This window comes from Leishmania martiniquensis, chromosome 34 (genome assembly GCF_017916325.1).
Source record: "Leishmania martiniquensis isolate LSCM1 chromosome 34, whole genome shotgun sequence".
In the NCBI taxonomy this organism is placed as follows: Eukaryota; Euglenozoa; class Kinetoplastea; order Trypanosomatida; family Trypanosomatidae; genus Leishmania; species Leishmania martiniquensis.
This window is the reverse complement of record NC_090169.1, coordinates 1,306,963-1,334,301: the sequence shown is the minus strand read 5'-3', so window position 1 is coordinate 1,334,301 and position 27,339 is coordinate 1,306,963. Positions and strand designations below refer to the sequence as shown.

The window sequence follows — 27,339 nt, the reverse complement described above, 5'->3', positions numbered from 1 at the left end:
AATAGGAAGGCGAGAAGGGTAAAGCGAAGCCAATCGTATGGGTTTTAAACGGCAAGAAGAGAAGAAGATTCCCTCAGAGAGAGAAATCTGCTGTGCACGTCGTTCTTAATCAGGACTTTCACGTGTGAACACAACGACGCCAAGAAGCGCCACATGAAGGGGTTGGGCGGGTGGGTGGGTGAGCGAGCAAATCCATTCAGGGGCGAGTTGTCGGGGACGCCATGGACGTGTGTGTTTGCATGTATGTGAGAAAGCTTGTATGCGCGCGAAAGTTCGTCCTCGAGATAGACTATATGAGTGGCAGACTGAAACCGGTCACGCCATCGGGAGGAGAGCAACTACAAGGGCACCGCGCACAAAAAGCGTTGGCAACTGCAACACCGAGCCATCAATTCACCGACAGACATGCACGCTTCATCGTACACAATTGCTCGGGCATGTTTCCTCAAAGGCGGCGAGTCTGAAGAACCGCTGCTAATCGAAGCGGTGCGCTGCCTTTCCTAGAAGGAAAAAAACAAAGATTGGCATGCCGCATGACAGTGTCCAAGATACAACGAGCGAGCGGAGGAGAACGCCTCGACGCCATGGGAGACATCAAAATGAAGCAAAAAAATTACATGAAGGTACACACCCCGAGGCCATCAAAGCGCTTCGAATTCATTGCACGTTTTTCTGGTCCGCACCGGTTTACTTTTTCGCATTTTTCGACGGCGTTCGCTTGTTTAGCTTTCGCCCGGTGGCCGAGGCGCCAGGCCGCGCACTCGCAGGGCGGCCGCTGCCACCGACCACCACAACCCGCGACACGCCCTGCTCCCCAAGTTCTGCTGAAAGGCGGTGTTGCGTCTCGGTGTTCAGCGCGATGTCGTGAAGGGTCTCTTTCAGCTCCCTTATGCTGCTGCTTAGCCGCAGGTCTGTCGCTACGTTTTGCTGGATGACACTTCGAAGCGCCTTCTTGCAGCCCTCCAGCTGCTCCTCGAGCCGCTTTGTCTCTTCGCCGCGTGTGTCCAGCTCGTGCTCTAGGTTCTTGACGGCATACAGCAGCGCCGTCGTCTTGCGGCGCTTCTCCGTGACGTCCATCATGACGGAGTCCAGAGGCTCGAACGCGTTTGCCAAGTCCATGTACGCGCCTCGCTCAAGTTCCCCCCAACGGGTACAGGCAGCGCGGCTGCCGAGCCACGCCTCTTCGACGTCTTCGTCATCGCTACCTGCTTCCTGGGACAGCTGAGACTGATAAAAGGCTCGTTTAGCATCCAGCACGCTCTTGATCACCATCGCGTACTGCGCGTGAGATGAGGTGAGCTTCTTGTCGTACTTGGCCGAGATGTTCTTCTTTTCCGTTTTCCACTCCTCCGGCGGTTCACCGGCGACAGCCCCCACGGCGGCGCTCTCGCCAGTCGTCGTGTCTCGCAGCATCTGCTCCTCGCGCCCCGGAAACTGCATCCAGGTGGAGGTGCCCGTGTTGGAGTCCAGCAGGATGACTACCCGGTGAACAAAGCAGTCGCCGTCGTAGTCCCAAATCTGCTGCGTCAGCAGATTCATGGAGAAGAAGTGCTGCTGGGCTACACAGTGGTCCTTTGCGTGCATGGCCTGGTAGCGGCTGCAGCCGACGTAGCCGCAGATGAGACATATCCACGGGTCTCCGGCCTTCGCGCAGGCCTCGCACTTGATGTCGGCGGGCGCCGAAGACTGCGTTTGACGCTGCTGCTGCTGTTGGAGGTGCTCAAGGGAGTCGGCAAAGCGACAGCAGAGGTGACAGGAGGAGCTGAGGAAGCAGGTGCACTGGCTTGCACTGCTGCTCCGCGCGCACGCGCAGAGAGGAATCTCGGCGCCGTAGCCGGAGACGGTGCACTCGAGCCTGTCGGCGCACATAGGGCACGTTGGAATATAATAGTACGAGCTCAGTACCTGTGCGTCGACACTCGTGGGTGTGCCCTCGAGGCATAAGAAGCCCTTGACATACATGGAGCTCGTCCGCACGTCGTTGCCTTGCGCCACCACTTCAGCGCACACCTGCAACACGGAAAGCACATCCTGTATGCTTTGGCAGGCAAGGACAACGATCGCACACCCGGAGAAGCTGCACGCGGCCGCGTCCGCCACGCAAAACGGTATATGCTCCAGCAGGCGAAGAAATTGACTGATGCACGACTGCGCCTCCGACGTCAGGGTGGAAACGGTGGCGCCGACGCTGCTGCTGCATGGCGCGTCAAGCGGCGCTGACTGCGCAGTCGCAGGCGCGCCTGCCGGTGCGCAGGAGTTTGGAAAGAGAAGTAGCGCGTAGTTGGTAGAAATGACGGGGGTGAAGAAGGTGCCTTTGAAGGCTTTTTTTCGCAGGAGTCGCACCTCACCGCACACAAAGGCCGTTGCAATAGATTTCGAGCCTGCATGAAGGGTGACGGCTTGCGTGCCCCGCTGCTGTGTAACCTCGTAGCGCAGCATGAGGGTAGTCGAAGAGACGGAAGCGGAACGAGCAGAGGCTCGAGAGGAGGAAAAGCAGTTGGGAAAAAGTGAGGAATAGAGGCAAAACGGACGAGTCAAACTCTGAGGCGAGTAATGAGCAGAAATCGAAGTGGTGCCACCGAAGAAGACGCTGGTGGAGGATGAAGAGTTGAGGGGGGAAGGGAGAAAGAGGAGTTAGTGGCTCACACGAGAGGCGGGAATAGCCAGCGAAAAAAAGAAAAAAAGGAGGAGAGCACTGTCACCCCAGGAGGGGAAGCCTCGACACCTGCGCGGGCTTCTGTCTACCCGCTCGCCTGCCCCCTCCCTTTCTTTAGCAGGTGTACTACCAACAAGACAACGCAAAAGCGTCCAGCACAACCGTCAAGGCCCAGTGTTTGGAGCGAGAGGCTCGTGGCGGCGCACGCGACGTGAGAGGACGAGCAGAGGGCAAGCGACAAAGCAAAGGTAGACGTGAGATGGCCGGCTGTTGTAAGAGTTCACGGTCGTGGCTGGCAACGACTCAAAGCTGCGTCCTCACTCCTACCCCTGCCGCCACCCTCTCGACAAGGGCTCAGGAAGCGAAAGGATGAAACGAATCCCCCTCACTCCCGCCGAAGAGCTGAGAAGAACCGGCTAGATTGGACACCGCAACTGTCGATGTGTGTGTGCGTGTGTGTAGTGGTGGTATGAAGTGAGATCACCGCACTAGTGGTACAGAGAAAAGGGCAAGTCAGAACCATGAGGAGGCGGTGGAGCGATGCAGAGAGGTGCAGGATGCGAGCGGGATACAGCGCTAGAGTCGCTGAAGGGCATGTGCAAAATCTGCCGCCACTCACTCTGCTCTACTGGACAGTGTGTGGCTCTTCCACGAAAAACGCCACCTATGAGCTGACGCGCAGCCACTTTATGTTTGCGAACGGAGCGCTTTTCGCCGCAAGCGCAGGCAGCGGCCTATTTTTCTGCTCGGCCTGTTATGCCGTCAAGTTAGCTGACTTATTCTAGATGCTGAGGATGGCGGTTGGGATTGGCCATGTCTGTGAAAGAGTCTTCCACTCGAGGAGTACGCCACGCATTTATGTGGGAGCGTCAGAAAAGCATACACGAAAGGGAGGGCGCGTCACAACGAGCAAAAAGCACGTGAGCACCGCGCATCCATACTTTCGCCCTCGAAGCGTACAGCTTAGTACTTGGTGCGCAGACTGAGTATCGTAGAGCGTTTCGGCCGCAATGCTCGATTTTCCTCACCCGGCAGCAACAACGGTGGCCTAACGCCGTCGCTTAAGGCATCCGCTTCACGACTGTGCGCAGCGCCGTTGTCCATGACGGCGGTGTTGAGGGCTATCGAGCGGTTCAGCTCCCGATCTTCGCACACAGGACACCCGCCACCGCGCACAACGCGCTTCTCGACGCTCATCTGGTACGAGTTAGCGCACTCTCGGCACTTCCAGTACACAGGATACATGTAACCGATGCTAACGATGTCAGGGTAGAGGTGCATAGGGTTCTTTTCGTGGTCCCACTCCGCCGCAATGTCGGGCGCAGCAACGCGTAGTCGTGTCGGAAGGTGGTAGCGCTTCCCAACGAACATCTCAACTTTCTTGCGGTTGGCGATGCGGATGGTTGACGCCTTGTGGCGCACGGGAACGCAGAGGGTGGACTGCGTATAGTGATGAAGCGCGTTGATCACAGACGGCCCGGTACGCAGGGGTGCGGCACACGCCACCGCTATCTTCTGTGCACTGATGTACCGAAGCATTCATAAGGGACCACTGAAGGCATGAGGAAATAAGTACTCCTACATGGGAAGCGAGAGAGAAAGAGAAGCGCCAAGTTGAACTCAGCGTAAACTGAGAAAATGAAGAGTAGAAGAGAAAGCGGTGGAGGCATCGACGAGAGCCGAGCCATGAAAGCGGAGAGCTGCTGCTCGCCGCCCGTGAGGCACGGCTGCGACTGTAAGACGCGGCTCACGGACCTGAAGGGCATCACTGTTGGGCAACGCATAAGGACGTTTCAGCTCCCTGACACGGCCGAGTGCAGAAGGGAGAGCTGTCTCTGTAAGAGGGAGGGCGAAGGGTTGCCACGATACAGAAGCAAGGGGGGACTCGGAGCTCGGGCTACCCGATCAAACAAGCCCCTGGTCGCGGTGAACGCGAGCAGCGAGACGTCTCTTCTCCGCGGGGAACGCGGAGCGGCTGCTTTTATTACCCTTCACATCTCATCCTTTTGTGAATGGGCGCGCGTTTCGAGTCTTCAACTATCTGAAGAGGAGAGACAACGACGGGGGACGTGGCTCATACGGAGTGAGCGTTTGCCGCGTAAAGCGCGACGCAAGACAGCCACACTGCCGCCAGTGCGCCCCCCCCCACGCAGCACGACACCACACCGAGTTGCGGGTTGCGGACCCACAGCGTGTGGCGCATATTCGCAGCGTGGCGAGCATTGTTGCAGCCCCTCCCCCCCCGTGTGAGTGGGGGGGGGGAGGGAAAAGGGGCTCCCCCTTGCCACGGCGCCAGCCAGGGCATGAAACGCCTCCCTTCGTTCCATGTTCGATGGTAGGATTGCCAAGCTCGATGCCGATCTTGCCGAGCCCCATGGGCCGCACTTCGACCCTCGCCCCCTTGAGTTCTCTCGGCAAACCGAGGAGGCCGCGTGCTAGATTCCTTGGCAGACTGGCCCGCGACAGCCAACGAGGTCGCTGCCGCTCCCGAAAGTGATCGAGTCGTTACCGTCGCGCTTGCATTACGGCTTCCGCTGGGCCAAGTAGCCGCGCTCCAGCTGAGGCGACCCCTCGTGAAGCGGCACCACGACCGCCCTCTTTTTGGCGACCTCATTCATCAGTGCCGAGCAGCCCGGAAAACCCTTAGCGTACAACACCCAAGCGTTCTTTTGCGAGCAGCTCGTCATATCGTCTTGCAAGTATAGCAACGCTTTGTACCTCTCCAGCTCGCCTACGGTGAGCCCCTCCTTCATCAGACCATCCTTTCCAACGTGGAGGCCCCACAGAGCGCCTTGCGACCTTTTCAGCGACGCCACGTCGCCAGAGAAGGGCCCCCCTTCGTGCTAACAATATATAAGAGGCATGCCATGGCGGAAACGAATTCGATGCGACCAGCGCGACCACGGCAGATATCGCTGCTGACGAGCAGGCGCAAAGTGCCATAGGTCATAGCGCCGCCCACCGGCGCACTTGTTCGACATGGTCGCTCCAGGCACGCTGACTAGCTCACTACCCACACACCCACATAGACACCCACTCGTCATTTTTGGCCATGCTCGCGCTGCGCACATCCACCTTGCGCTGTCCCACCACAGTGTGGTCGACACGCCGCAAGTCACCCGTGCTGCTCCCGGGCCAGATGGCGGCAGAGTGCCGCACCAGATCCCAAGGCTGCTGCGTGGAAAGGCCGCCGCCAGAGGTACCCATCGTCGTGCGGGACGCGTCCACAATCGCTGTTTTCATCGACGACACATCGTGCACTCAAGCAGGGGAGGGGGAGAGCGACGCAGAGGAGCTTCTCGGCGAGACAGACGGACCAGGGACCTGCAAGTCAGAAGTACCACTCTCCAGTCCCCAAAGACAAGAGCGAGCCGGAGGCAGTGCAGCGAGGGTCTTTAGGGCCTAGTCGATGCGTTGAGGCATGCGAGAATGGAGAAGGCGCGCGCCCCATCATCGATATGGGCAGCATATGGAGGAGCACCGTGCCGGGCCAATGGTCGGGGGGAGGGAAGTAGGCTAGGGCACAGATGAAGGTTCAGGCGGAAGCGCAGGCAGCAGCACGATGCGTTATTCATGCCTGCCCTGCAAGCGTCTAGAGCGGGTCGGGGTTCCAGTCGATGTACATCGTGCGGCACGTGAACGCTGATGTGAAGAGCGCAAGGTGCCGTCTAGACGCACACAGAAACGCGTAAAATGCGGACGAGAATCGTCAGTTTTGTGGGTAGGTGTATGCGGTGCCTCAGTCTCCCAACGCGCCAGATCGAAGCCGTCAGGCGATGATCCAACCGTGTACGGGCGCAGATGCGCCGGTGATTTGGTGAGGGAGCAGCAGCCCAGCGAGGCGTGCGGCTAGATGAGGACAAGGGCGATGACGCATGAGGGGTGCTCACTTGCAGCCAAGAAGCATCGACGAGGTGCTCATGCTGCCGCTAAGCCACTTAGTCAGTCGTCGTCACTAATTTCTACTACTGTTGGCACTACGCGCACCACTTCGCAGTCGTCCTCCTCGCTCAACACTTCTTCAAAAAAGAGCTCTAGGGCGTGCGTACTGTTGGATGTCGCTGTCACAGACTTTTCTATCGACAACGGCGATGCTGCCGTCATGACCTCCAGCTCGGCGCGCGCTCTCTTTCGCCCCACTTCGGAGAGACCTACGACAGTTCGGGCGTCCGCCGCTGCTGTCTCGTTGACTGAAGTGGCTCCCACAAGCGCCACTGAGGACCCGAAAAGCAGCTCCCTGACTGCGGAAGAAGGGACATTGGCTTTCACCTCCCTTGCCGCTTGGATGCTGGAAGCCTGCCTGTGGAGCGGGTGGGTAGGGAAGAACCGTGTAATGGGTTGCACATTGGACACACGACTCCGCAGGCGTGGGGCCCTCTCCACAAAGAGTGCCTCGTGCTTCTTGAAGCTTTCCTCCGATACGGTTGGCACGACGCGCGCCGGGTTGACAAATCCCACAAACTGCAGGAGCTCATGAAAGGCACAGTGCTCGCTGTATGCGACGCGAAGAAAGGTAATCTTCTCCGATACCTCTCGGATCGCAGAGCGCTTGCACCACCCCGTCGGCTCCACAATAAGAACCTGATCGTAGCGGTCCAGACTCACCACCAGCTCATCTTCCATCTCCACGAACGCAGGGCCGTTGGTGCGCGCCAGCGCAGCGACTGAATGGTAGCCTACGCTGGACATAGGAACCAGGAATACACTAAGAAGATGATCCATCTCCTCCGCCGGCTCTTCAGAGGATGGAGGGTTTCTATCGCCCTCCGGCAGGTTAGGGTCCGCCGCGAAGGGCCGTGCAGCGTGAGAAGTAGGGCTCGCGCCAGTGCCCTCCAGCTTAGGATGGAGAGCGCCCGCGACAGACGTGCATGGCGCGCCTTTCGCATTGCATGCCCCGAGCACCACCGGTAGCAGAACAGGCACATCTTCGACTTGAGCCATCTTTCTCGATGACTGTAGCAGGGTATCGCTATCCGTGCTGGGTGGCGTCACGGTACCCTCGTTCAAGCTCGACGCCTTTAGTGACTGGAAACACTCCTCAAAAAACTTCATGGAGGACAGGAGGGCATACCGGCTGGGCGCGACATGAATGCACCACGATGCGGGCTGTGATGCGATGATACCACTCTGAGGCTTCATGGTAAGATCACCTGCGTCGCGCTGCTCAGGGGTCTTTGCAAGAGGGAAGGCGTCCCGCAACGCAAGCGCTATACGCTCCTTGCCGATCGTGTAGCACCCGATCAAGACAGCGCATCGAACCTGGCGGCGTGACCCTTCCCCGATCGATGGCAAGGCGCCGCGCGCCGCGCGAGCAGTACGACAGAAGAGAGAGTGGAGGACCTCTATGACTGTCTGTGTCGCTTCCCACTGCGGGGGGAACGTGTACGGTGGCGCGCAAAACGTGTTGTCCAGGAAGAGCACATCGAGCAGCTGTCGCTGCGCCACCTCTTGCAGTGCCTCGTCAGCTGCAATGAGCTGCTCGTAGAATGGAACGGGCGGCACTACCATCGCTGGCGTCACTGCTGTTAATGAACGCAGCGCTTCTCCTGGTTGAATCAGGCACAGTAGCGGGGGCACATACGTGGGCCTCCTGTTGGGCGTCGGCACAAGCTGCCGCCACGTCTCCTGTGACCCGTTAAAGCGAAAGTCGCCAGTGTGAAGCACCGTCCCGAAGAGTGATGAGGCGAAAAGAAACATCACCGCACCTGGGCAGTGGTTCGCTGGGATGAGGCGCACCGCAAACACATCGTCGCCCTCCTTCGCCCCAGCTGAACATGTCGAGGATGCCTCCAGTTGACGCAGAAGCGACTGCACGCGGGAGTGGTGCGGCGTTTCGATCACACGCTCGACGAACGTGCCGGTGGAGAGGGAGAAGATGTATGTGTGACCGAGGTCCATCGGAAAAACAAACGCCGCAGGCACCCCGAGCCGCGACTGGGTGAGTGCCGCCGTGGGACGGCTGCAGTAGATCGTTTCGCTGTGCCAGCGGCTAGTGATGCCTGTGTAGTGATCGCAGTGAAAGTGGCTCAAAAAGTAGAACGTGTGCGCCCGCCCCGTTCTCGGGGTGGAGGACACCGCAGGCTCCTGCCTGAGCACGGGCGCGATAGGGGAGTGCATGGTCTGTGATGGCCCAGCCGCGTCACCGGAGGGAGTAGCCGAACGAAAACCTCGAGACGTCTTCTCGGCACGTGGTGAGCCATGAGAAACAAAACGGAAAGCGTCTACCAAGATGGCGCCCTGTGAGCTCCGATACACCTCTCGCGACTTGAAGTACTCTCGCATGGCGCCTTCCTTGCAGAGGCTGAACGTTGGGGCACCCACCGCATTCCTCGACACTTTCGCAAAGCGGCCCGGGTTTGCCATGCTGGGAGCCCAACTTCCTCGGGTGAACGTATCTTTGTGCAGGCCTCTCGCTGACGGCGAGACTCAGCGCCAGACAAAGTGTTCGACCGCCGTGAAGCGCAAGGAGAGTCAGCCACTCTCGACCGACGGAGGAGTGCCGAATAACGCTCCCCACCCCTCCTCCAATCTCGGCCCGCGTCTATGAGCGCAGAGTGCAGGTCGCTAATCGCCTATGCCCCTCCCCCATACACACCTGCTGAAGGAGGAGGAAACGGTCGTTGGGAAAAAGGACGATCAAAGAAAGCGAAGGAGCGAGCACGATAGGAGAGGCGAACTCCGCCAAACTACTTTTAATGAAAGAGAGGTGTCTCAGCACCGCACACCCATACGAGAAGAGCAGTATGCCATCCCTTCTGCAGCTTGTGTCTCTTGTCGCGCTCGACGCTGCCTATATGAAGGGTAAGGGCAGGTCCCATGGCAGCCAGCGACGTGAAAAGTGAGGCGGAGATTCCGAGAAGGAGAAAATAATATAGCGAACACTCGAGGCTAAGGCGCCGGGCGACTGAGGAATTCACGGAGAGGACCACTGGATGGGTCTGCATGAAACGAACGCATACGTTCTACCTTCCGGTACGTGAGGTCACGCACGTGAAGCGCCGCGACCTGATTGCCGCCAACACCGAGGGTGGAGCGATGGAGCAGTACACCGCGCCGACGTTTTACTGCTTTCTTCGTAGACACACACATACGCACACACACCTACATCCCTACACACTCACATATACGCAAATATATAACTTGATAGATGAATGCATAAAAATATATATATATATTTATTGATTTATCTTTCCGGGAAAGAAATGAGCGATTCATATGCACAGAGAAATATGATTTGAAGACACCTAAATAAAGAGAACACAAAGAGATGGAAGCGTACCCGCAATGCTTTCTATTAGACGCGCCCTCTTCTCACCCCCGCCATCCCCCTTCACCAACTCCTGGCAGGCAACCTCGTAATTTTTAGTCGAGGTGTGTACCGAAACGGTGCCATTCCACTCGTGCTGACAAATTAATCAATGACAATGCGGACGCTGCCACGCCATCGTCGCGTAACATTACTACTAACGATTCGATCAACTCAGGTACTCACTGACTTGCGGCATGCAAGAGCCTGTGCTGTGATGCACAATGAAGAGGGATGAAAAGGGGTGGGGGAGGAGGAGCACTAGCGTTTTCGATGCCCCTATTCCTCGCAATGAAGCCAGTAAACGAACAAGGTAAGGTAAGGACGAAAGATGACTGCAGCTGGATGCGGTGGGCACAGTGGAGAGTATGTCGCCGGGCTCCTAACTAATGTCTTTTACGTCGCTCCGCACTTTCTTCTTCTCAAGCGCATACGCACATGCACACACACACACACGCACACACGCATACATAGAAACAAAAAAAACGAGAAAAGGCGCCCAGAAAAGCCAGAGCGGGACTAAATAAGAGAGGGAAAAGGGGAGAGAGAGGAAGGCAACAGCACCGAACGTAGCCAATGGCAGCACCGGTGGACGGCGCTTCTCACGTCGACGCGTGAGCGCGCAAGGAAGCGAAGACTTGAGATGCGTGCATTCTTCGAGGGAGCGCACAACGAAATAAAAAAATTCCGAGGAGAACGACCGGCTGCTTTGACTTCGGTGCACGTATTTCTCGAGCACTGATATTTCGCGCAGGCTAACAGGCTAACGTGCGAAGAATGAAAATGTGACTGCGGCACGTTAGCCGCCGCGATACGCCGAGCACACACACACACACAAACGCACGCGTACACACATACATACATACAGAGGCACACTCTCACACCGACACACCAAAGAGCACAACGCGAGTCTCTCCCGCTCTCTCTCTTTTAATGACTCTTTGAGCGCTCAGCATTTCTCCACCTCTTCGGGAAGCGTTCTCGGAGAAAGGGGGAGGGGGGTAAAGACGAACGCAGCACAGACACACAGCGCCACTGCCGCCAACAAAGTATGTTTCATTCGCTTTTGACGCGTCCGTTCCGCCACCGATCCGTGGCAAAGCACTAACGAACCACACGTTCGTGCCACACAGGGCCCCCACCTCGCCTGGTGGTGGCGAGCCGGCCATGCAGAGAAGCACACAGCCTTCAGCCGTGCGCCCGTGCCGTCAGCGGACCACCGCCTCCGCCTCACGCGCTACCCGGCCCCTGCTACCCCGCCATGCCTGCTGCGACGTCGCGCGTCCCTCCAGCGCGACTCAGACTATCCACGCCGGTAGGGAGTGAAGGACGGATGAAATGCGCTCGTACCACGTCGACAGTCTGCCTATCATGGGCACGGTACGTTACATTCTCACTGCCGCATCACGATCCTATGCCACGCCACTAACGACCTGTGCACCAACATACGGAGCGATGCATCGCTGTGAGCTTCTTTCCTTCCAGAGAGAGCGAGAGCGAGCGTGAGCGTGGGCGCGCTGCCCCCCTCCTCCCTCGCCTCCCCCACGCTGCGCTAAAGCGCATCCAGGTGTGCTATCCCGTCATGAGGGCGGCTGCAACAAGAACGGAGATGAGAAGGCCGCGCTGGTGCAAGATGATAGGAACTCGCATACAATTAAAAAGGACCGCCACATCCTCCGCAAGAGCAGGAAAAAGAGGAGGAGAAGGGAAAAGGGCGCATCAGACCACAAAGCCGCGGTGACCTGTTGAGGATTCATCAACGTGGAGATGAAAGACAGAGACGGCGAAACATGAAAATATATATGTATATGTATATTCATCCATAGAAATATAGATGCAGTCTGTTATCAAATGATGGAAAAGGAAAAATGAGGGGATGGGGAAGGGGGGAGGAGGAGAAGGACGGATGAGGAATGTGTGGGTGAGCTGTAGGGAGTGATACGATTCATATAGAGGAAGGGGGAGGGGAGGAAAGGGGAGGAGAGGACAAAAAAGAGAGAGAAGCCACCAACTCGAAGGGAAGCAAGGAAGACGAAAACAGCATCAAGGGGCTTCAAGAGACAGCAGCGCTCTCAGCTACACACGTGGATTGACAAAGGAAATATCCGGCCCACGCGCACCCATGAGATCACGCCGAAAACCACCACCGCAGCAAAGAGAGAGAGAGGTCAGACGGTTGACGACGCTGACCATTCTTGGAGACATGCTTGAGCTACAACATCCGCGAGAAAGCAGGAGACGGTGCTCTACAAGTGAAGCTGTGATGATGGCAGTAGTGGAGGAGGGGTGGGAGCAATAGCAAAAGAAGTGGGTGCCCCTGATATATATATATAGGGATGTAGGAGCCTCGGCTTATGCATACGCGTGCGTGTTTGTTAGGCCATGACACAGACGCCGAGAAAGGTAGGCTATCTTGGAAGAATGACATCCCGTCGGGGTGGTCAGAGCAACGGAAATGAAAGGAGAGTGGTGGGGGCGGAGGGTGGTCGAAAGTGCAGCTATCTCGGCAGTGCGCGCGCAGAGATGCAAAGCGCTGCTGCGAGTCGGCAGCCTCGCCCCTCACCAGTCCGAAAAGAAAGCACTGCTGCCCATCGATGCTCGAGATAATAAATAGGCAAACAACCAGCACACAGCAGCCGTCGCACAAGCGCACTCCATGTGCACTCGACAAGGAGAGGGGGAGAAGGCACGCCGAGACATCAGTAAAACATGCCCTTCGCGGCACTAAGGAGCAGCAGAAAAACGCAGTCGGGTGTCGCTATGCCCCCCCCCCACACACACTTCCTTTCACCTGATGCGAGAACTCCACGCGTGACTGTGAAAGCTCGCTAAGACTTGCTTCCTGTCGCTTTTTCGGCCTCAAGAGACTCAACCATGCTCGCAGGCAAGCTCAGAATCTTCTACGAATCGACAGTGTCGCCGATGCCATTACCGTCTCGGCTGCAGTTCCACTCCTCTCTCCCCTACTCACCCGACTTTCTGTCTCCCCTTTCACTTGCTCGTCGGCTTACCAGGTAGCGGCACTGAGGATCGCAAAGGGCCCTCAAACTTGCCGACACGTACTTCGGCAAAAATCATGTTGTCCTGATTTTCCCGCAGCACCGCTGCCACGCCGCCAGCCGAGTCCACGACAAGTGTGCGTGGCTCCGCGCCTTTGCAGAAGTTAAGCGCCAAGCCGGTCCAGTTCCACAGGGCGATATCGTTGTACGACGATTCCCAGCCGCGAATGTAACGTTCAATCGTGTAGCCGTCATTGTTGATGAGAATGTACGTTGGCTTGAGCTTGTAGCGCGCCGCTAAGCCGAGCTCTTGCACCGTCATTTGCGCGGCCCCATCGCCCAAGACGCAAACGACACGGCGACTTTCGTCCGCGACCTGCGCACCAATGGCAGCCGGAAGAGTGTACCCGATTGACGCCCACATCTGCTGGCAAATCATGTCGCAGCCCGGTGGCAAGCGAAGCAGCGCAGAGGTAAAGGAGGAGGTACCGAGGTCGACCAGGAGAACGTCATCAGGTCGAAGGCCGTTCTGAATCTCCCGCCACACATGGCAGAGGTCGAAGATGTCATCACTGACCGGGCGATGGAAGGTCTCCGGCTCTGGGTACTCCGTGCTCCAGTTTGCGTGGCATTCCATGGCGACTTCCTCGACCACCCTCACGGCGACCTCCATTGGCACCTGAGAGAAGAGCTGATCCCCAACCTTGGCGAAGTAGGGCTGAATGTCAACCATTCTGAGAGGGTCGATTTTGTGGCGGAAGACAGCCGTGACGGTGTCGACGAACTGGACACCGATTGAGATGCACACGTCGGCGTTCTCAATCACAGACTTTGCAGGGCATGGGGCATCGCCGGCAATGTAGGTGCCCACGTAGTTGTCCAAGTGCTCGTTGACGGCGCCTTTGCCGAAGACGGCAGGGGCATATGGGATGTGTACGTTTTCGAGAAAGTGGTTCACCTGCGGACCGCACCGGAAGCGCTGAATCAAGTGGCCCGCCAGCACCGCCGGGTTTCGAGCGCTGTGCAGGCGGGAGGCTACCGTATGCCTGAATGTGCTGACGGACTCGGGGGAGATCTCCGGAAGGCGACGCATCAGTTTTGCCGCCGGCGGCGGCACTATCATCTCAGCCAAGTTAGTCGGCAGTGCAATGTATCCCGGCTTCTTTTGATACAGCACTTCCGTGATGACACGGTCGATCTCTGTCAGGCAGTTTTCAGGCGTTAGCATCACCGCAATGCAGCAGACCTCGGCGTTGATGTGCAGAAAGTGTGCGTGATTGCCGTCGCCGAGTGTGTGATGCAGAAGCTCTCTGTTCCCTTGGCTTTTTGTGGACGCGGCACCGGCAATATGAATGACAGGGACGCTCTCCGCAAAGCTACCACTGATTCCGTTCAGCGCGGAGAGCTCGCCGACGCCACAGGTCGTGGTGAGCGCACCCAGGCCACGCTGACGCGCGTATCCGTCTGCTGCGTAGGCCGCGTTCAGCTCGTTCGCCGTGCCAACCCACTTAATCCTTGGGTGCGTCATGACGTCATCCAGGAAGCGCAGATTGAAGTCACCAGGAACGCCGAAGAGGTGGTCGCACCCCGCCTCTGCGAGACGATCCAGCAGGTGACAGCCGACTGTGTAGCCGTTGAAGGGCATCCTCGCAGGTAGGCTGAGACAGGTGCGCAGTTCACTGTACAACGCAGTGTCGAAAAAAGGGGGCTACGAATTGGGTGACAGCGGGCAACGGCGGTGATTGCTGCGATGCGGCTACAGACTTAAAGGGCAGAGGGGTGTAGGGGTGAAGCCAGCGAGCAGACAATATCTTTTAGGCTTTCTTAGAGAATTTTCTGCGTTGTTGCTTAATCTCGTACGATCTTCTGAGGGAAGAGACAGGGAGGGAAGAGGCTGTGTGGAGAGAAAAGGGACAGAGGTGCTCGTGGACGTTTCTGCACGCAGAGAGACGCGCCCACGAGAAAAAAACTGTACATCCCCATGACGAGACGGCCAGCGGTCGGGAATTCTTGGGATCGGCAGCATCAGGGAAACCCTTTGCAGATCACCGAGTCCCGGATGGAGGGCTCCTTCGTGCCAGTGAGGTGACACTACGATGGCACCATCTAAGCATTCACTTTGCGTGAAGGCGCCCTTCTATGCACCGCTCCCTCGGCAATTAGACGGCAGAAAAAAGGGGCCTCGACCGTTCGTCTTCGGAGCAGCAGGCACGGCGCTGAGCACACCTTCAACGGAAGCGAAAGAGGCTATTCTGTGCGCCCGCGCGACTACACTGGAGCCGGTACACGACTGTTCGCGTGCAGCCTTCGCATCCGTCTCCCCCTAACCTATGCGTGCGTCGCTGCTGCCGCCGCCGATGCAAGCGGGCCATACGCCAGACATGCTCCTCTCCGCCAACGGCGGTCCCTGGGCGGACGGCGCGCCAGGACCCGGGCAGCCCGCGAGACCAAGCGTCTTACAGGTCTGTCAGCTGGCGTGCACCTCTTGCGCAGGGCAGCCTTTCGATTCGTCAAGCGGCCGGACCCCACAGCACCGGCTCACGTTGCCCAGCCCATCACAGTCCCGCCGAGGAGGGCGCAAGTGAGCGCTCAGCCTCACTGCCATGCGGCCAAAGCAGAAGGACAGTGGGGGGAGGCGTGTGTGGTGGCTGCACTGTCGGCGGGATGCGTAGGCGGGTGGCACGCGCGTCATAATGGCGGCACGCCTCTTTGGCACAGCGCCAGCCCAGACACCTCCGCCGGCGGCAGCGAGTGCGTAGCCATGTGGGCGTGAGAGCTCCATGACAGGTGAGGCTCTCACCCGGGGAAGAGTCGGTGGCAGTATGCCCTAATACACTGTTTCCTCCGACGCGCGAAGGGGTGTGGCGTGCACGGGGAGGGGCCGCCAAAATACACGCGCAGCACAGGCGCATGAGGCCCATGCCCCTTCACAGGGTCCTGCTGCGCAGCACACTCTCCGCAGTCGGCGAATTCACCTTCATCGCTGCTCTGCCTGTGGTGCGCGATACCGAATGTCCGCTTCTCATGTGCTGCTACTCAAACGTCTCTTCGTAGGTGTCATCGTTGTCCTCAGGAGAAAGTTTCTCGGCGGGAGCGTTGGGATCGTCATCGCTGGCATGTGCCTGTCCCTCTCTCGCGCGAAGCACGTCACGCAGACCGAGAATGCGCATGAAGGCGGTATACAAGCCATCTTGCATATCCATGAGATTACCGAGCACTGTCACCGCCGTCACCGTTGCGAGAGACTTGTTTATGATATCGGGTAGTAGCTGCGTCCACAGGGGCAAGACGTAGTGCCGCACCACCCACCACATGCTCGCCGAGATGGCGACACAACCCACGATCACAAGGGTGCGTATCATTTTGCGCAGGAGCACCCCCGGCGTGGCACTGACGATGTCACGTTGCTGCCACACAAGACGTGCCTCGTCGGTGAATCTGCGCTCCGCGAGGGAGCTAATCGCCACACATGCTGCGCTTCCCGAGACCGCCGCGTGCAGGAGAAAGTCAAAGGCTTGTCTGCCGTCCCCTTGCGTGCGCGCGTAAATCCATGAATCTTTTGGCAAGGAGCGGAACTCTGCCACGGCGCGGAGCCATAGCACGCGTGCAGTGAGCAGATGCACGATGCCGTGGCCGTCCTCTAGGCCTAGCTCGGCCGCCGACTCGGCGTTCTCCCAGAGTTCAGTCGGAGGCGCCAGCGACCACAAGAACCAGGCCGCCGCCACCGTCATGGCGATGTAGCGGGATGCAAACACGTGCAGCGCGGCGTTGTACAGCAGAGAAACAAAAAGCCACCACAAGAAATGCAGTGCACCAAAGCGCACACTCGTCCACACGGAGACGCCGCCGCCCATGGCATACACCACGCCCCCCGCACCGATGGAGAGAAACGCCATGTAGTCTATGGCACACGCGTCGATAATGGCAGGTGTCCATAGAATCATGAGAGACATGAAGAGCCAAATAAGCACCAGCTCTTCATGCACGCTCACAACGAACGCCAAAACCACCAGTGAGGCGATGAACCACAGAACGCTGCACGTGAGAAGTCCACGTAGCGCCTCCGTCACACTATTCGCCGACGACATGGTCACCACCGTTCCAGCCCGCTTCGACAGCCCGTACACAAAATTCACGACGCCAATGAAGACAAGAGCCCAAATGACCATCGCCCACAGGCTCCAGTCTGTCCACACGTACTGGATATACATCCCGAGCAGCTCCTGCACAACAGTGAAGCCGGCGATTGTGGCCATGTACCACCGCAGTGCCACGTGCGCCTTGTTTGGCACATCGCGAAATAGGCGATAGACCCCGGCGAGGAGGACGGCGGGGACGCGGTGGACGCAGGCCTGCGTCAGATAGGCTCGAAGGAGCTCGAACTGAATCAAAAAATGAGCGTTGCTCTCGGCAACCCGCGGGTCGAACTCTGTCGCTTCGATTTCCTCGAAACCGTGCATGGCGAACCGCGCCAGCGACCCTGGTGTGTTGAACTGCTGCGCAATCACCTGCTGCAGCCGGATGCACTCCGCGGCGCACATGAGGATCACCATAGCAATCGTGGGCAGCTTCTTGTCGGGGAACAGCTGGCAAACGTTTCCCCCAATGTTCCACGTATCCTGACAGAAGACACGGAAGAAGACGACCGCCACGGCCGCCAGCGCTGTGCCGTATAGCGTGAAGCAGAGCCGCTCCGTGAAAGACATCGCCCGCAGCGTGTCCTTGTACTCATCTGGCCACATCGCCTCCGTGCCGATAGAGCTGTGCAATTGCACCACAAGCCAGGTGACGACGGCATTGTTGCGCAGGTGTATGACGCAGAAGACACCGCCTAAGGAAAGCAGCTGATACCACGGCGGCAAGTGCCCTAAGGAGTCTCTGACTCCACCGAGGTAATACACAGAATCTGCAAACGCCGTCGACAGCGGCGTGTGTAAGTCATCCATTGCGGATTTGTCGTCTGGGTATAGACGAAAAAAAAAGAAGGCGATCGGCTCCACATGTCAGACGATTCGACCAGTGGCACCACGCTCACGTGCGCCCGCCAGTGTGCCTATGACGGAGGTTATGCTCCTGCGATTCGTCTTCTGCCAATGGAGGCCGTCTCCTCACTGATGGGAATATGAGAAAGGGAAACAGAGAGGCGCTCTAACGCGTGCAGAGAAAAAAAAGAAGAGAGACCAGAGCCGCATGCATATACTGTCTGAGCGGGTCGCCTATGGTACCCGCCGCGATATCAAGAACACCCTGCTGAGCACTGAAATAGGCGAGAGAAACACTGACGTATCCTGCAAGTTTCACCCGCTCGCTGCCTGCCGGTTGAAACACTAAATAATCGCTCTGATCGAGAGAGAGAAAGAGACGAACAAAAAGGGGAAGAGCGCCGCTTGTTGCCTCCGTGAGAGGTGCCGCTCTCGACGTTGTAGCGAATACGACTTCAGAGGATCCCCCAACCCCTTACACACACACACACACACAAAGCTGTGCCCGAGAGGAGGGGTGATCCCGTCTCTGCTTTCACCTTTTTTTTCTCTTCCCTCTAACAGAGGTCATCGACTAAGTGTGACGACGGAGCGTTATGAGGCCCGTGTCTTCCTGTTGAACGGCTCAAACACAGGCGCACGAGGGCAACACGCGGAAATGCGCCCCTCTCTCCTTCTCCAACCCCTTCCGCCACCATCTGGAAGGGAGAAAAACAAACGGGCGACAAGACCGAAAGCGCGGGGTAACCGGGCCCACGACACAAAACTTTCCGTCGCCGCGAGCAGACGCACGCTGCCCAACGACCGTAGAAGACATGAGGCATCAGAAGAAACAGCAACGGCAAACAATGAGAGCCATCGATAACTGCACAAAAGTGCTGATGTGGACGGGTGAAGGCGGCATCGCGGGTCTCCGAAACAGCCGAAGGAACAAACTGAACAGAACAAAGAAGACCGGCCGCGCGCTGCCACGGCTGCACAGAGAGCGACAGACCACCGCGAACAACGATGGAAAAAAAAACAGCGACAGTACTTTGACGGCAGTAGGTGTGAGTCCAATGCTACGCGGGGTTCCTGTATTTCAAGTGCGCACCCGCTGCGCCCTCACCATTTCATTCGACTCCATATCCTTTGCGGGCCACAGTGGAGGGAGCACACAGGACACGACGACCGCACAGCGGGCTCAGGCTCGAGAAGGTACAGGGTCTCTACTTCACGGAGTGCACACCGCCGTGAAACCTGTACTCCACACGAGGGCGGGAGGAGGGGAAGGGAGATTGCGCACGCGCTTACAAACAAGCATGAAGAGCAGCAACAAGAAAAATGTGAATACAGGTAGTAAGAGCGACGCTAAAGCGATGAGGTCCCCGCGCCAGCGCCGCTTTTCTTCTCTACCTGCCCCCTGAGCCGTGTGCCGGCGCGCTACGCGACCACGTTACACACCTCACTGTTTCCAGTCTCCGCTGCGCTTGCCGTGTCCGCTGCGATGTCATCGTTCGTGCCGCTGTCGGGAGAGATTATTTTCCCCGGTTCGCCCCACACTACAGACTCGGGATGCAGGCGATTTGGGTGGTAGGGCGTGTTCACCATCTCCCTTACAATCTCGCACAGCTCATCAAGCTGTGCATTGTTGACCGCGTCTGCCGGATCGTCGAACTTGCGAGATAGACGGCGATCCAGAAGCACTTTGAACCGCCGCACAAGCTCCACGGTAGCGTAGCTCGAGTGAAAGAAGATCCAGTCGCTTACGATGCCAAGATTCAGCTCCTCATCGTAGTCTAATCGAGTCGCACGTGTACTCATCAGTAGAATGGACCAGAGAGAGACAGAGGTCAGATGATGCGCCACTAGTGTCCCTTTATCCGAAAACTTTGCGAGGCCGCCGTAAATCACAAACGGGTTCGACGTTTCGGTCAGCCCAGTCATCTTGAGCACACTGTCGGCTGACATGGGGATAAAATTATCAAACATAGTTCGCAACACATGTGACCCCGTAATCATAGCGATTTTGGGAAGCGTGCTGGCGCTGAGCAGACACTTCAAGAGCCCAACATCCATCGAGTTGCACGAATACTCGGAGGATTCGGTGTATCCAACTTGGTCGCTGGTGACGCTACGCCTATCCGTCACAGCCAGCACCCTTGCCTCCTCCCCGATGAAGCCGTCATCCACGAGCACATTGCAGTACTGCTGCTTTAGTAGCGCAGTCTGCGTAAGGGCCGCTACACTCAGGTGGCGGTCCCTAATCTGCCCCGCAACCCGCCCGTGCGCCCCTCCTCGACACAGGGAAACCCAATAATTGTAACCGTTCACGGAGGCAAGGACGTCTGACAGAGTGTTGCACGAGAGATCCTCGCGGTTGAGGCGCGACCCGAGCCTCGTATCAAACGAGCGAGCGAAGACGCCGTCCTCGGACGTCGCAGCAATCGTAAGGGCTGAGTCGAGGCATCGAAAGGCGACGCCAAGCAAAATGGTTTTGCCTATCGTCGGATCCACCGGCAGCTTCGCAAGCCGTTGCCCTAGTGGGGTCAGTTCACCCCTCTCGTTTGTGGCACCGAGGTCGTGTAGTCGCTTCATGGCGCTCTCCACCTCCTCCTCCAGCGGCGGCTCCATCGCGGACTTCAGAAACTGCTGAGGAGCACCGACACCCAGCTTCAAGATGGTGAGGCAGATCTTGTCGAGTGGCATGCGGAGCAGTTCCGGAGTTTGAAACTCGTGCAGGTTTCGGAAGTGTTCTCGCGAAAAAAGACGAATGCACAGGCCAGGGCGTGTACGGCCGACGCGGCCGCGGCGCTGCACACAGTTTGCGCGACTAGAATAAATGTTCAGCAAGTGCGAGTACGTGCCCTGCGCACTCTCCGGCACTGAAGGCGACGGCGCCGCCACTTGCGTGTCTTGGACGCGGCAAGAGTCGTAGCCTCGTGGGTCAGATTTCTTAAGAAACGCGCGCTCCCGCGTAGCGTGCGCGCGCTGCTTCATTCGCCCCGTGTCGATCACAACGCCAACGTCGTCGATGGTCACTCCGCTTTCGGCGATGTTGGTGGAGAGGATGATCTTGATTTTTCCCGGTGGCGATGGCAGGAAACACTTCAGTTGCGACTCCGCCGACACCGCGGAGTGCAGCGGCAGCACGTAGTAGGATCGGTTGTGCTCCAGAACATCGCGCGCCTTGCGGATCTCCTCCCATCCTGGCAGGAACACGAGGATGGAGGATTCGGCTATGTCGATCATGCGGAGCGCCTGCTCAATGGCGAACTGGATCGTGGGATAGTCGATAGGCGTCGACGCTTCGAGAAGGCCATAGCGTGAGATGGGGCTGATGGTTTTTGAGACGTCCTTGTCGGACACCGCCACAGGGGCATGCAGGCCGCCCACACCGGATTGGGCTACGGCGCCGTCACCTTTGCTTTCGCCACTTCGCAAGACGCCGGCTGCTTCCTTGAGCAGAGGTGTCATGCAGCCGTGCTCGCGAGCGAACGGGACAAGGTCCTCCAAGAAGTACTCCTTGACCGGAAACACTTGCCCCTCTACCTGGATGAGCGGGGCACCGCCGAAATACGACTGAAATTCACCGGCTTGCAGGGTGGCACTCATCAGGATCACACGCATGTCGGGTCGCTTCTCTCGCATGTGCCGCAGCAGCATCAGGATAAAGTCCGAGTTAATGTCCCGTTCATGAATTTCGTCGATGATGATATGGGTGTAACCATCAAGTAGCGCGTTCGACTGGAGGATGCGAAGAAGCAGGCCCGTCGTGACGAAGTTGATGTGGCGACCCTTACGTATGTCGAAGCGCACCATATACCCTGTTGACTCCCTTATGGACTCCAGACGCTCCGCGGCGACACGCTGAGCAATGGAGACTGCGCTGAGTCGCCGCGGTTGCGTGACAACGATGGAGCAGCGCCCCCCGTTGCCTTTCAGTGTCTCCTCGTCGAGGATGTACTGAGGCACCTGTGTCGTCTTGCCACAGCCGGTCGTACCGCAGATGATGACTATGGGGTTCTTGCGAACGGCCTCGAGAATCTCATGTTTGTGCTGCGCAATGCTCAGCTCCGCACGCCGGGTAGCGAACTTTTCCAGGTACACAGGGCTTGTGATGCGCCGCTGCAGCTGTTCGAGAAGGTAAGCGGACGCCTCCGCCTCGCTGTCCGCGGCCTGCGGCGCTTCTGTAGTGCTGCTCTCTTCGCCCCCGTCATTTTTAACCTTGCGGACTTCACATGATGTACTTTGGCCGCTTCCTGACGACGCGCCGCCGTGCAAGGCTGATGACGCCGCGACTATATCTTCCTGGCTTCGCAGGCATGCCTGCATTCGCTGCCGCAATGCCTCAGGAATTCTCAGCGACGGAATTAGCTCCGGCATCAGGTTCGGGTTCAGCTTTAGCATGCCGGTGATCTGCTTCATTGCTGGCACGTTCGCCTCCATCGTCACGAAGAGCTTCTCGTAGGCGCACATGACGTTTTCGGCGTCACCGCCACCACCACACTTGGCGGTCAGCTTCCGACCACTCTCGTCCACTACGGAGACACGAGCGGAGAAGACGGCGCCCGTTTTCACGCGAGTCGAGTCCGGTGACGCCGCCTCGAGGTTTGTCGCATCGAGCGTGATGACAGTCGACAACGACGGCTTCTTCAACTCTACTGCGCTTTCTTCTCTCGGCAGCAGACGAACAAAATGACGCTCCTCTGGGGCTGGGAGATCAAAGCATACCGTGTACAGACGAACAGCGCGCTTTTTGCCGTCCGAGGTGAATTCGCCCCGCTTGGAGTACCACGCCAATTGGGAGATGAAGAGAGAGCCGAAGCGCTTCAGGTGTCGCTGCTCCTGCCGTGTCAACGAGCTTTCGGCATCTGCGTTGATAAGAGGTAGCGTGCTGAAGGTGTTGAGATCAAACTCGTCGTCGGCGCCCGATTCGTCCTTCTCCTTCGTCGATCTTGCAGCCTTCGACTTGTTTACAAGCGTCATGGCGGCGCCAAATTTGTCTTCGTACGATTCGTCGATGCGGCGAAGGACTGCCAAGGCGTGCATGGCGGCCCTCCGCTGGGCCTGCTGCTTGTTGGGCCCAACACCAAGCCCTCGTAGAAACTCAAAGCCGGGGATGGGAACCGCTGCGTAAGTGATACGGTTGTGTGCTGGGCCGACAGCATAGGACTCGTACCTTGCGGTGTATTGCTTTGCCGTCTCTAAGGCGTACGCTGCGAGGCGCAATCTGGCATCGTCATCCGCAGGCTTTGCCTCCGCCTCCGCGAGCGCCGCATCGATAACCACATCCCCCGTTCGTGGCACTCGATGCTCCTCGTAAAAGCTATTCTTCATGGCCATCTGCTTCGCGGACACGTAGGCGGAGCACGCCTCCACGTAAGCTTCCCACTCCTCTGCGGTGATGCACGCGTTGGCTTCGAGGTCCGCCGATGAGCACGGTGGTGAAGGGATGGTCAGGTCAACGCGGCAGTACTGCAGCCGCAATCGCAGTGGTTTCACAGGTAGGTTGCTGGGGTGCAGCAGCGGCGTCGTTGGCGGTGTGACGTCCACAGGAGCAATCCTTCCCTCCAACTTTGCGCGTTTGGCGTGGTACGCCTGCAGCTTCGGCAAGTTGGGGAAGAGGGGAATGCCCAGAAAGTCCAGCGTGCGCTCTGCATGCATCCAGAGAAGCAGCTCTGCATCCTTTCGGGTAGTAGCGGCACCTTTGACAGTGTACTCGAGGGGCTTCTGCTCTTCCGTCTCGCTGCCATAGCGGGCCGGCACTGGAAGCGACCAGGCCGCCACATGCACAAGCACGCCTTGTCTCGTTAAGGTTGTGAAGGTGATAGGGATGGCGCTGATACCTTCGTACCTCAAGTAGTACTGCACGCGGTTCTTGCTGACCGTGTCGAGCTGCGATTCCGTCAAGTATTCGAATTCTTCAGCATCCGTCACCGACGCTGTTTTCACCGTTTCGGCCGTGGGCGCGTCCGTCTTGGTTGCCCCCGCAGACAGGGGCGAGGAGTCGACTCTCTTCTCGAGGTTCCCCTCAGCAACCAGCCGCGGCTTTGTCGTTTCCTGGGGATTGCTGGGGCTCCTGCCACACTTTTTCTTCGCCTCTGGCGGACGCTCTCGGTGCAGATAGCCGGCCTGCTCGCAGCGCAGGGGCGGCGGGCACGGAGTGCTACTCGCTCGCTCCTTACCTGATGTCGGTGGCGCCCAGCGGCCCCGCTGCGCGCACGCTTCAGCGTGCCGCCTCTGCTTTACAGGATCGGTGTAGAGACAGACCCCCAGCGCGTCGAGGATGAGCTCCGCGTGCATGCAGGCGGCGTATTCAGCGTCAGCGATGGTGTCGGCCTCGCCTAGCGCGATCCGAGGTTCTCCGCAAACTGCCGGCAGCGGCACTTTCAATGCACACCGATGCCGCGGTTGGCCCTCCGTCTCGTCCTCACTGAGGGCTTGGCGTACCACAAGGACATCGTCAAGACGACGACCGACGGTAGCCAAGTACTCCAGTACCCGTCCCTTGGCCAACTTGTCCATCTTGCGTGGGGATGTGATTGCATACGCCGCCAGCACCGACCCCTCCGGCACCCCCGGAGAAATTATGATGTAGCCGTCAGGGCTGTCTGCCTGCATGTCCCACAACTCCCTCGGCACCACCGCCCGCACGGCATCCAGCTGCTCGTCCGCCTCCGCCTGCGGTGCGCCCTCCGCCGGTGTAGGTGCCTCAGAGGCCAGTCGCGCACGCTTGGCCACACGTCGCCGCGACGCTGTTGGGGTGGTGGGGGCCATGGCGGGCTTTGCCTGCGTTCCATCCACGAACGCGGCATCCTCAGAAAAGACCTCCGCGGACACAGCCACTTGTGCGCCCAGCTTTTTGGCGCTGCAGCGACGCGCTGGCGGGCTTGGGGCCGAGACGTCGGTCAACTCGTCGGGGACGTCAGGAACCTGCTCTCGGCGAGCGCGCTTCCAGGCGGTGTCCAGCGCCGCAGTGCCCTTTACGGGAATGCCGAGCATGCACAGCACATCCAGAGCGTGCATAGCGGCAAGCGTATCAGCATCCTTCGCGTTCGACGCGATTCCTACGCCACCTCGAATACCGTAGCGATCCGGCAAGGGCAGTAACACTGTGGACTTGACGCGAGAGCCGATAGCCACCTGCAGAAACGGCGCGGCGACCCGTATGGCGCCGTGGGCCCGAAGAAACGCGGTGATGTCGTCCATGGCGGTGGTCTCGGCTACAGCAGTTTCTACAAAGGTCCCACTCTGCTCGGTAACAACGTCGTGCCGATGGAACCAGTCCTCCTCAGCCGATCGCGGCGACGTGCGAGCGCGACAGGCCCCTGCGGAGACCATGACGAGCTCTTTCAGCGGCTGCGGCAGGTGGACATGCGACGGATTCTTCGGCTTCGCCCCTGGTAGTGGGGCAGGTCGCCCGTAGCTCCAGGCCGCCATGGCATGTGCCTTCTGTGTCACCGGGTCGACGAAGATCGGGACGCCCACGGCATCCAGTAAAAGTTCGGCGTGCATGCAGGCCAGCAGCACCGCTGTTGCCCGTTCCGTCGCCTTTCCAGAGGCGACGAGTTCGACTGGGGAGTTGGTAATACCCGTCACCTGAGATGGCAAAACGAGTCGCGCCACCATCGCCTCTTCGCCGCCGCCCGATGCACTGCTCGCCGTCAACGTGCGCACCCTTTCCGTACTGAGCTGTTGTGCAAACGAGGGACAGTCGTGAGGAGGACGTGCGAACAAGGCCTCAATTCTGGCCCGCGCATTGAGATCTAGCAGGCACGGCGACAGCAACGTGTGGTCCGGCGAGATGTAATGGCGCACGGAGGTCGAGGTGTTCACGAGTTGCCATTCCCCGCCTTCCGTTTCTTCGTCCGTCAGGACGCGCCTCAAGGGCAGAGGCCACTGCGCCATGCGCTGTACGGTCGAAGGGCCGCTGTCCTCATCCTGCGGAGAGGAAGCGTAGCGACCTGCGGCGCGCGCTGCCTCGGCGTGCTTGTGCTGCTTCGATGGCAGGGTGAAGACATGGTACCCGAGCAGATCCGCCATCTGCTCTGCGTGCATAGCGGCCAGCACCTCAGCATCTTTTGCCGTGTTTGATAAACCGTGTGCCCAGAGCACCGTCGGCGCGCTCGACTCGCCTACCCTACTCATCTCTTCGACAAGCTGGCGAGCCATCCTCGTCACGGGGAGCTGCAGACGGGCGTGAAACAGCTCACCACCACACACGGCTTCGGTGTGGAAGCCGACAGTTGCAGAGCTGCCGTCGGGTGCCTGAGCGCCCGCAGCGAGATTTCGTCGAACGAAGCCGAGTATTCGCGCCCGCGTGAAGGGGTCTACATCTTTCACATCGGCGAAGATGGAGGGTAGCTCGGGGGAGCTGGTCGTGCTCCATGCAGGCGTCAACGTTGATGCTGCGGTTGTTGAGCTCGCACGTGCATCTGAGGCTTCTGCTTTGGAAGTGCGCACCCATGTCTCTTGAGTGCTGATAAAGTCGACCTCCTCTGGGTGTATGACTTCGGGAGTGCTCGAGCAACTCCCCGAGTGCCGTAGGGATGTGCTTAATGGCCCATAGCACGGCCACGCTGGCCTGTGGAAGCTGCCAGACGCACTTTTCCTGCACGAGAGCAGTGGCGGCAGCCATGCCCACACCGCACAAGATAAGCGAACCGCTGCCGGAAGTCTCCGAGCGGCGTACACGAGGTTGAGCCCTACTGCCGAGGATGTGGTAGAGGGGAGTGTGAGCGCCGCTCGAGAGCGGCTGATGCAGAGCATGCTGAGCGGCCACACGCTCTGCAACGCCCCGTTATGAGCGCCTGTGATTCCTCAAGAGGAGGCGTCGTCTTGAATTCCTCCCTTTACCATGTGAATAGTAAGATGTAGTGGGACTTCACTACGGTGGATGGAGAGAAGCGGTCGAGGAACTGCTACACGCTTGAGAGAAACAAACTGTGATGCCCCCTCGCCAACAGGCATACGGGGCAGACGGATCCATGCACAGAAGTTGGTGTAGCACGTGAAAGATGAGCATCGGCGAGGAGTAGAGGGAGAGGGAGTGGGAGGGGTGGAGAGAGGAAGATAGAATCAAACGACAAAAATGTATGGAAGGCCGGAAACAGGTAAGGGGCCGGGTAGAAAGGCCATTGACCGATGGAAGCTGCTCCTGCTCGGTCTGCAACAGTCGCCGTTCGACGAGCATGATGATTCAAAATGCACTCTGCGAAGGCAAGCATACCCCCGGGCCACGCTATTACAGAGGGGGCGAGGGGCCATCGAGGCGATGTGATCCTGTCTGGTGTACCGAAGACGTCGCCTCCATCGTTCGCGCTGACACATGATTCGATCAAGAAGACATGAGACCGCGCCGCCTGCTTGCGGCATACTGCGGAAACGAAACTTCTTTGTCGCTCGCCATTCTCG

General features: G+C 58.6%; 6 protein-coding genes across 6 annotated transcripts; all 6 read right to left on the bottom strand.

Moving 5' to 3' along the window:
* Positions 1-687: 687 nt before the first annotated feature.
* On the bottom strand, positions 688-2,439 carry LSCM1_02355 (uncharacterized protein; the record flags this gene model as incomplete). The annotated part of the gene is made up of 1 exon (XM_067319938.1): positions 688-2,439. The coding sequence occupies one exon, from the start codon at positions 2,437-2,439 to the stop codon at positions 688-690; it is 1,752 nt and encodes a 583-aa protein (XP_067175313.1).
* A 1,180-nt stretch (positions 2,440-3,619) lies between these two features.
* On the bottom strand, positions 3,620-4,195 carry LSCM1_02354 (uncharacterized protein; the record flags this gene model as incomplete). The annotated part of the gene is made up of 1 exon (XM_067319937.1): positions 3,620-4,195. One exon carries the CDS (start codon positions 4,193-4,195, stop codon positions 3,620-3,622), a length of 576 nt encoding a protein of 191 aa, XP_067175312.1.
* Positions 4,196-6,598: 2,403 nt separating this feature from the next.
* Positions 6,599-9,019, bottom strand: LSCM1_02353 (uncharacterized protein; the record flags this gene model as incomplete). Its single annotated transcript, XM_067319936.1, has 1 exon — positions 6,599-9,019. The coding sequence occupies one exon, from the start codon at positions 9,017-9,019 to the stop codon at positions 6,599-6,601; it is 2,421 nt and encodes an 806-aa protein (XP_067175311.1).
* Positions 9,020-12,953: 3,934 nt separating this feature from the next.
* On the bottom strand, positions 12,954-14,606 carry LSCM1_02352 (uncharacterized protein; the record flags this gene model as incomplete). The annotated part of the gene is made up of 1 exon (XM_067319935.1): positions 12,954-14,606. The coding sequence occupies one exon, from the start codon at positions 14,604-14,606 to the stop codon at positions 12,954-12,956; it is 1,653 nt and encodes a 550-aa protein (XP_067175310.1).
* Positions 14,607-15,993: 1,387 nt separating this feature from the next.
* Positions 15,994-17,907, bottom strand: LSCM1_02351 (uncharacterized protein; the record flags this gene model as incomplete). The annotated part of the gene is made up of 1 exon (XM_067319934.1): positions 15,994-17,907. One exon carries the CDS (start codon positions 17,905-17,907, stop codon positions 15,994-15,996), a length of 1,914 nt encoding a protein of 637 aa, XP_067175309.1.
* Positions 17,908-19,365: 1,458 nt separating this feature from the next.
* LSCM1_02350 (uncharacterized protein) lies at positions 19,366-26,694 on the bottom strand (the record flags this gene model as incomplete). Its single annotated transcript, XM_067319933.1, has 1 exon — positions 19,366-26,694. The coding sequence occupies one exon, from the start codon at positions 26,692-26,694 to the stop codon at positions 19,366-19,368; it is 7,329 nt and encodes a 2,442-aa protein (XP_067175308.1).
* Positions 26,695-27,339: the final 645 nt, after the last annotated feature.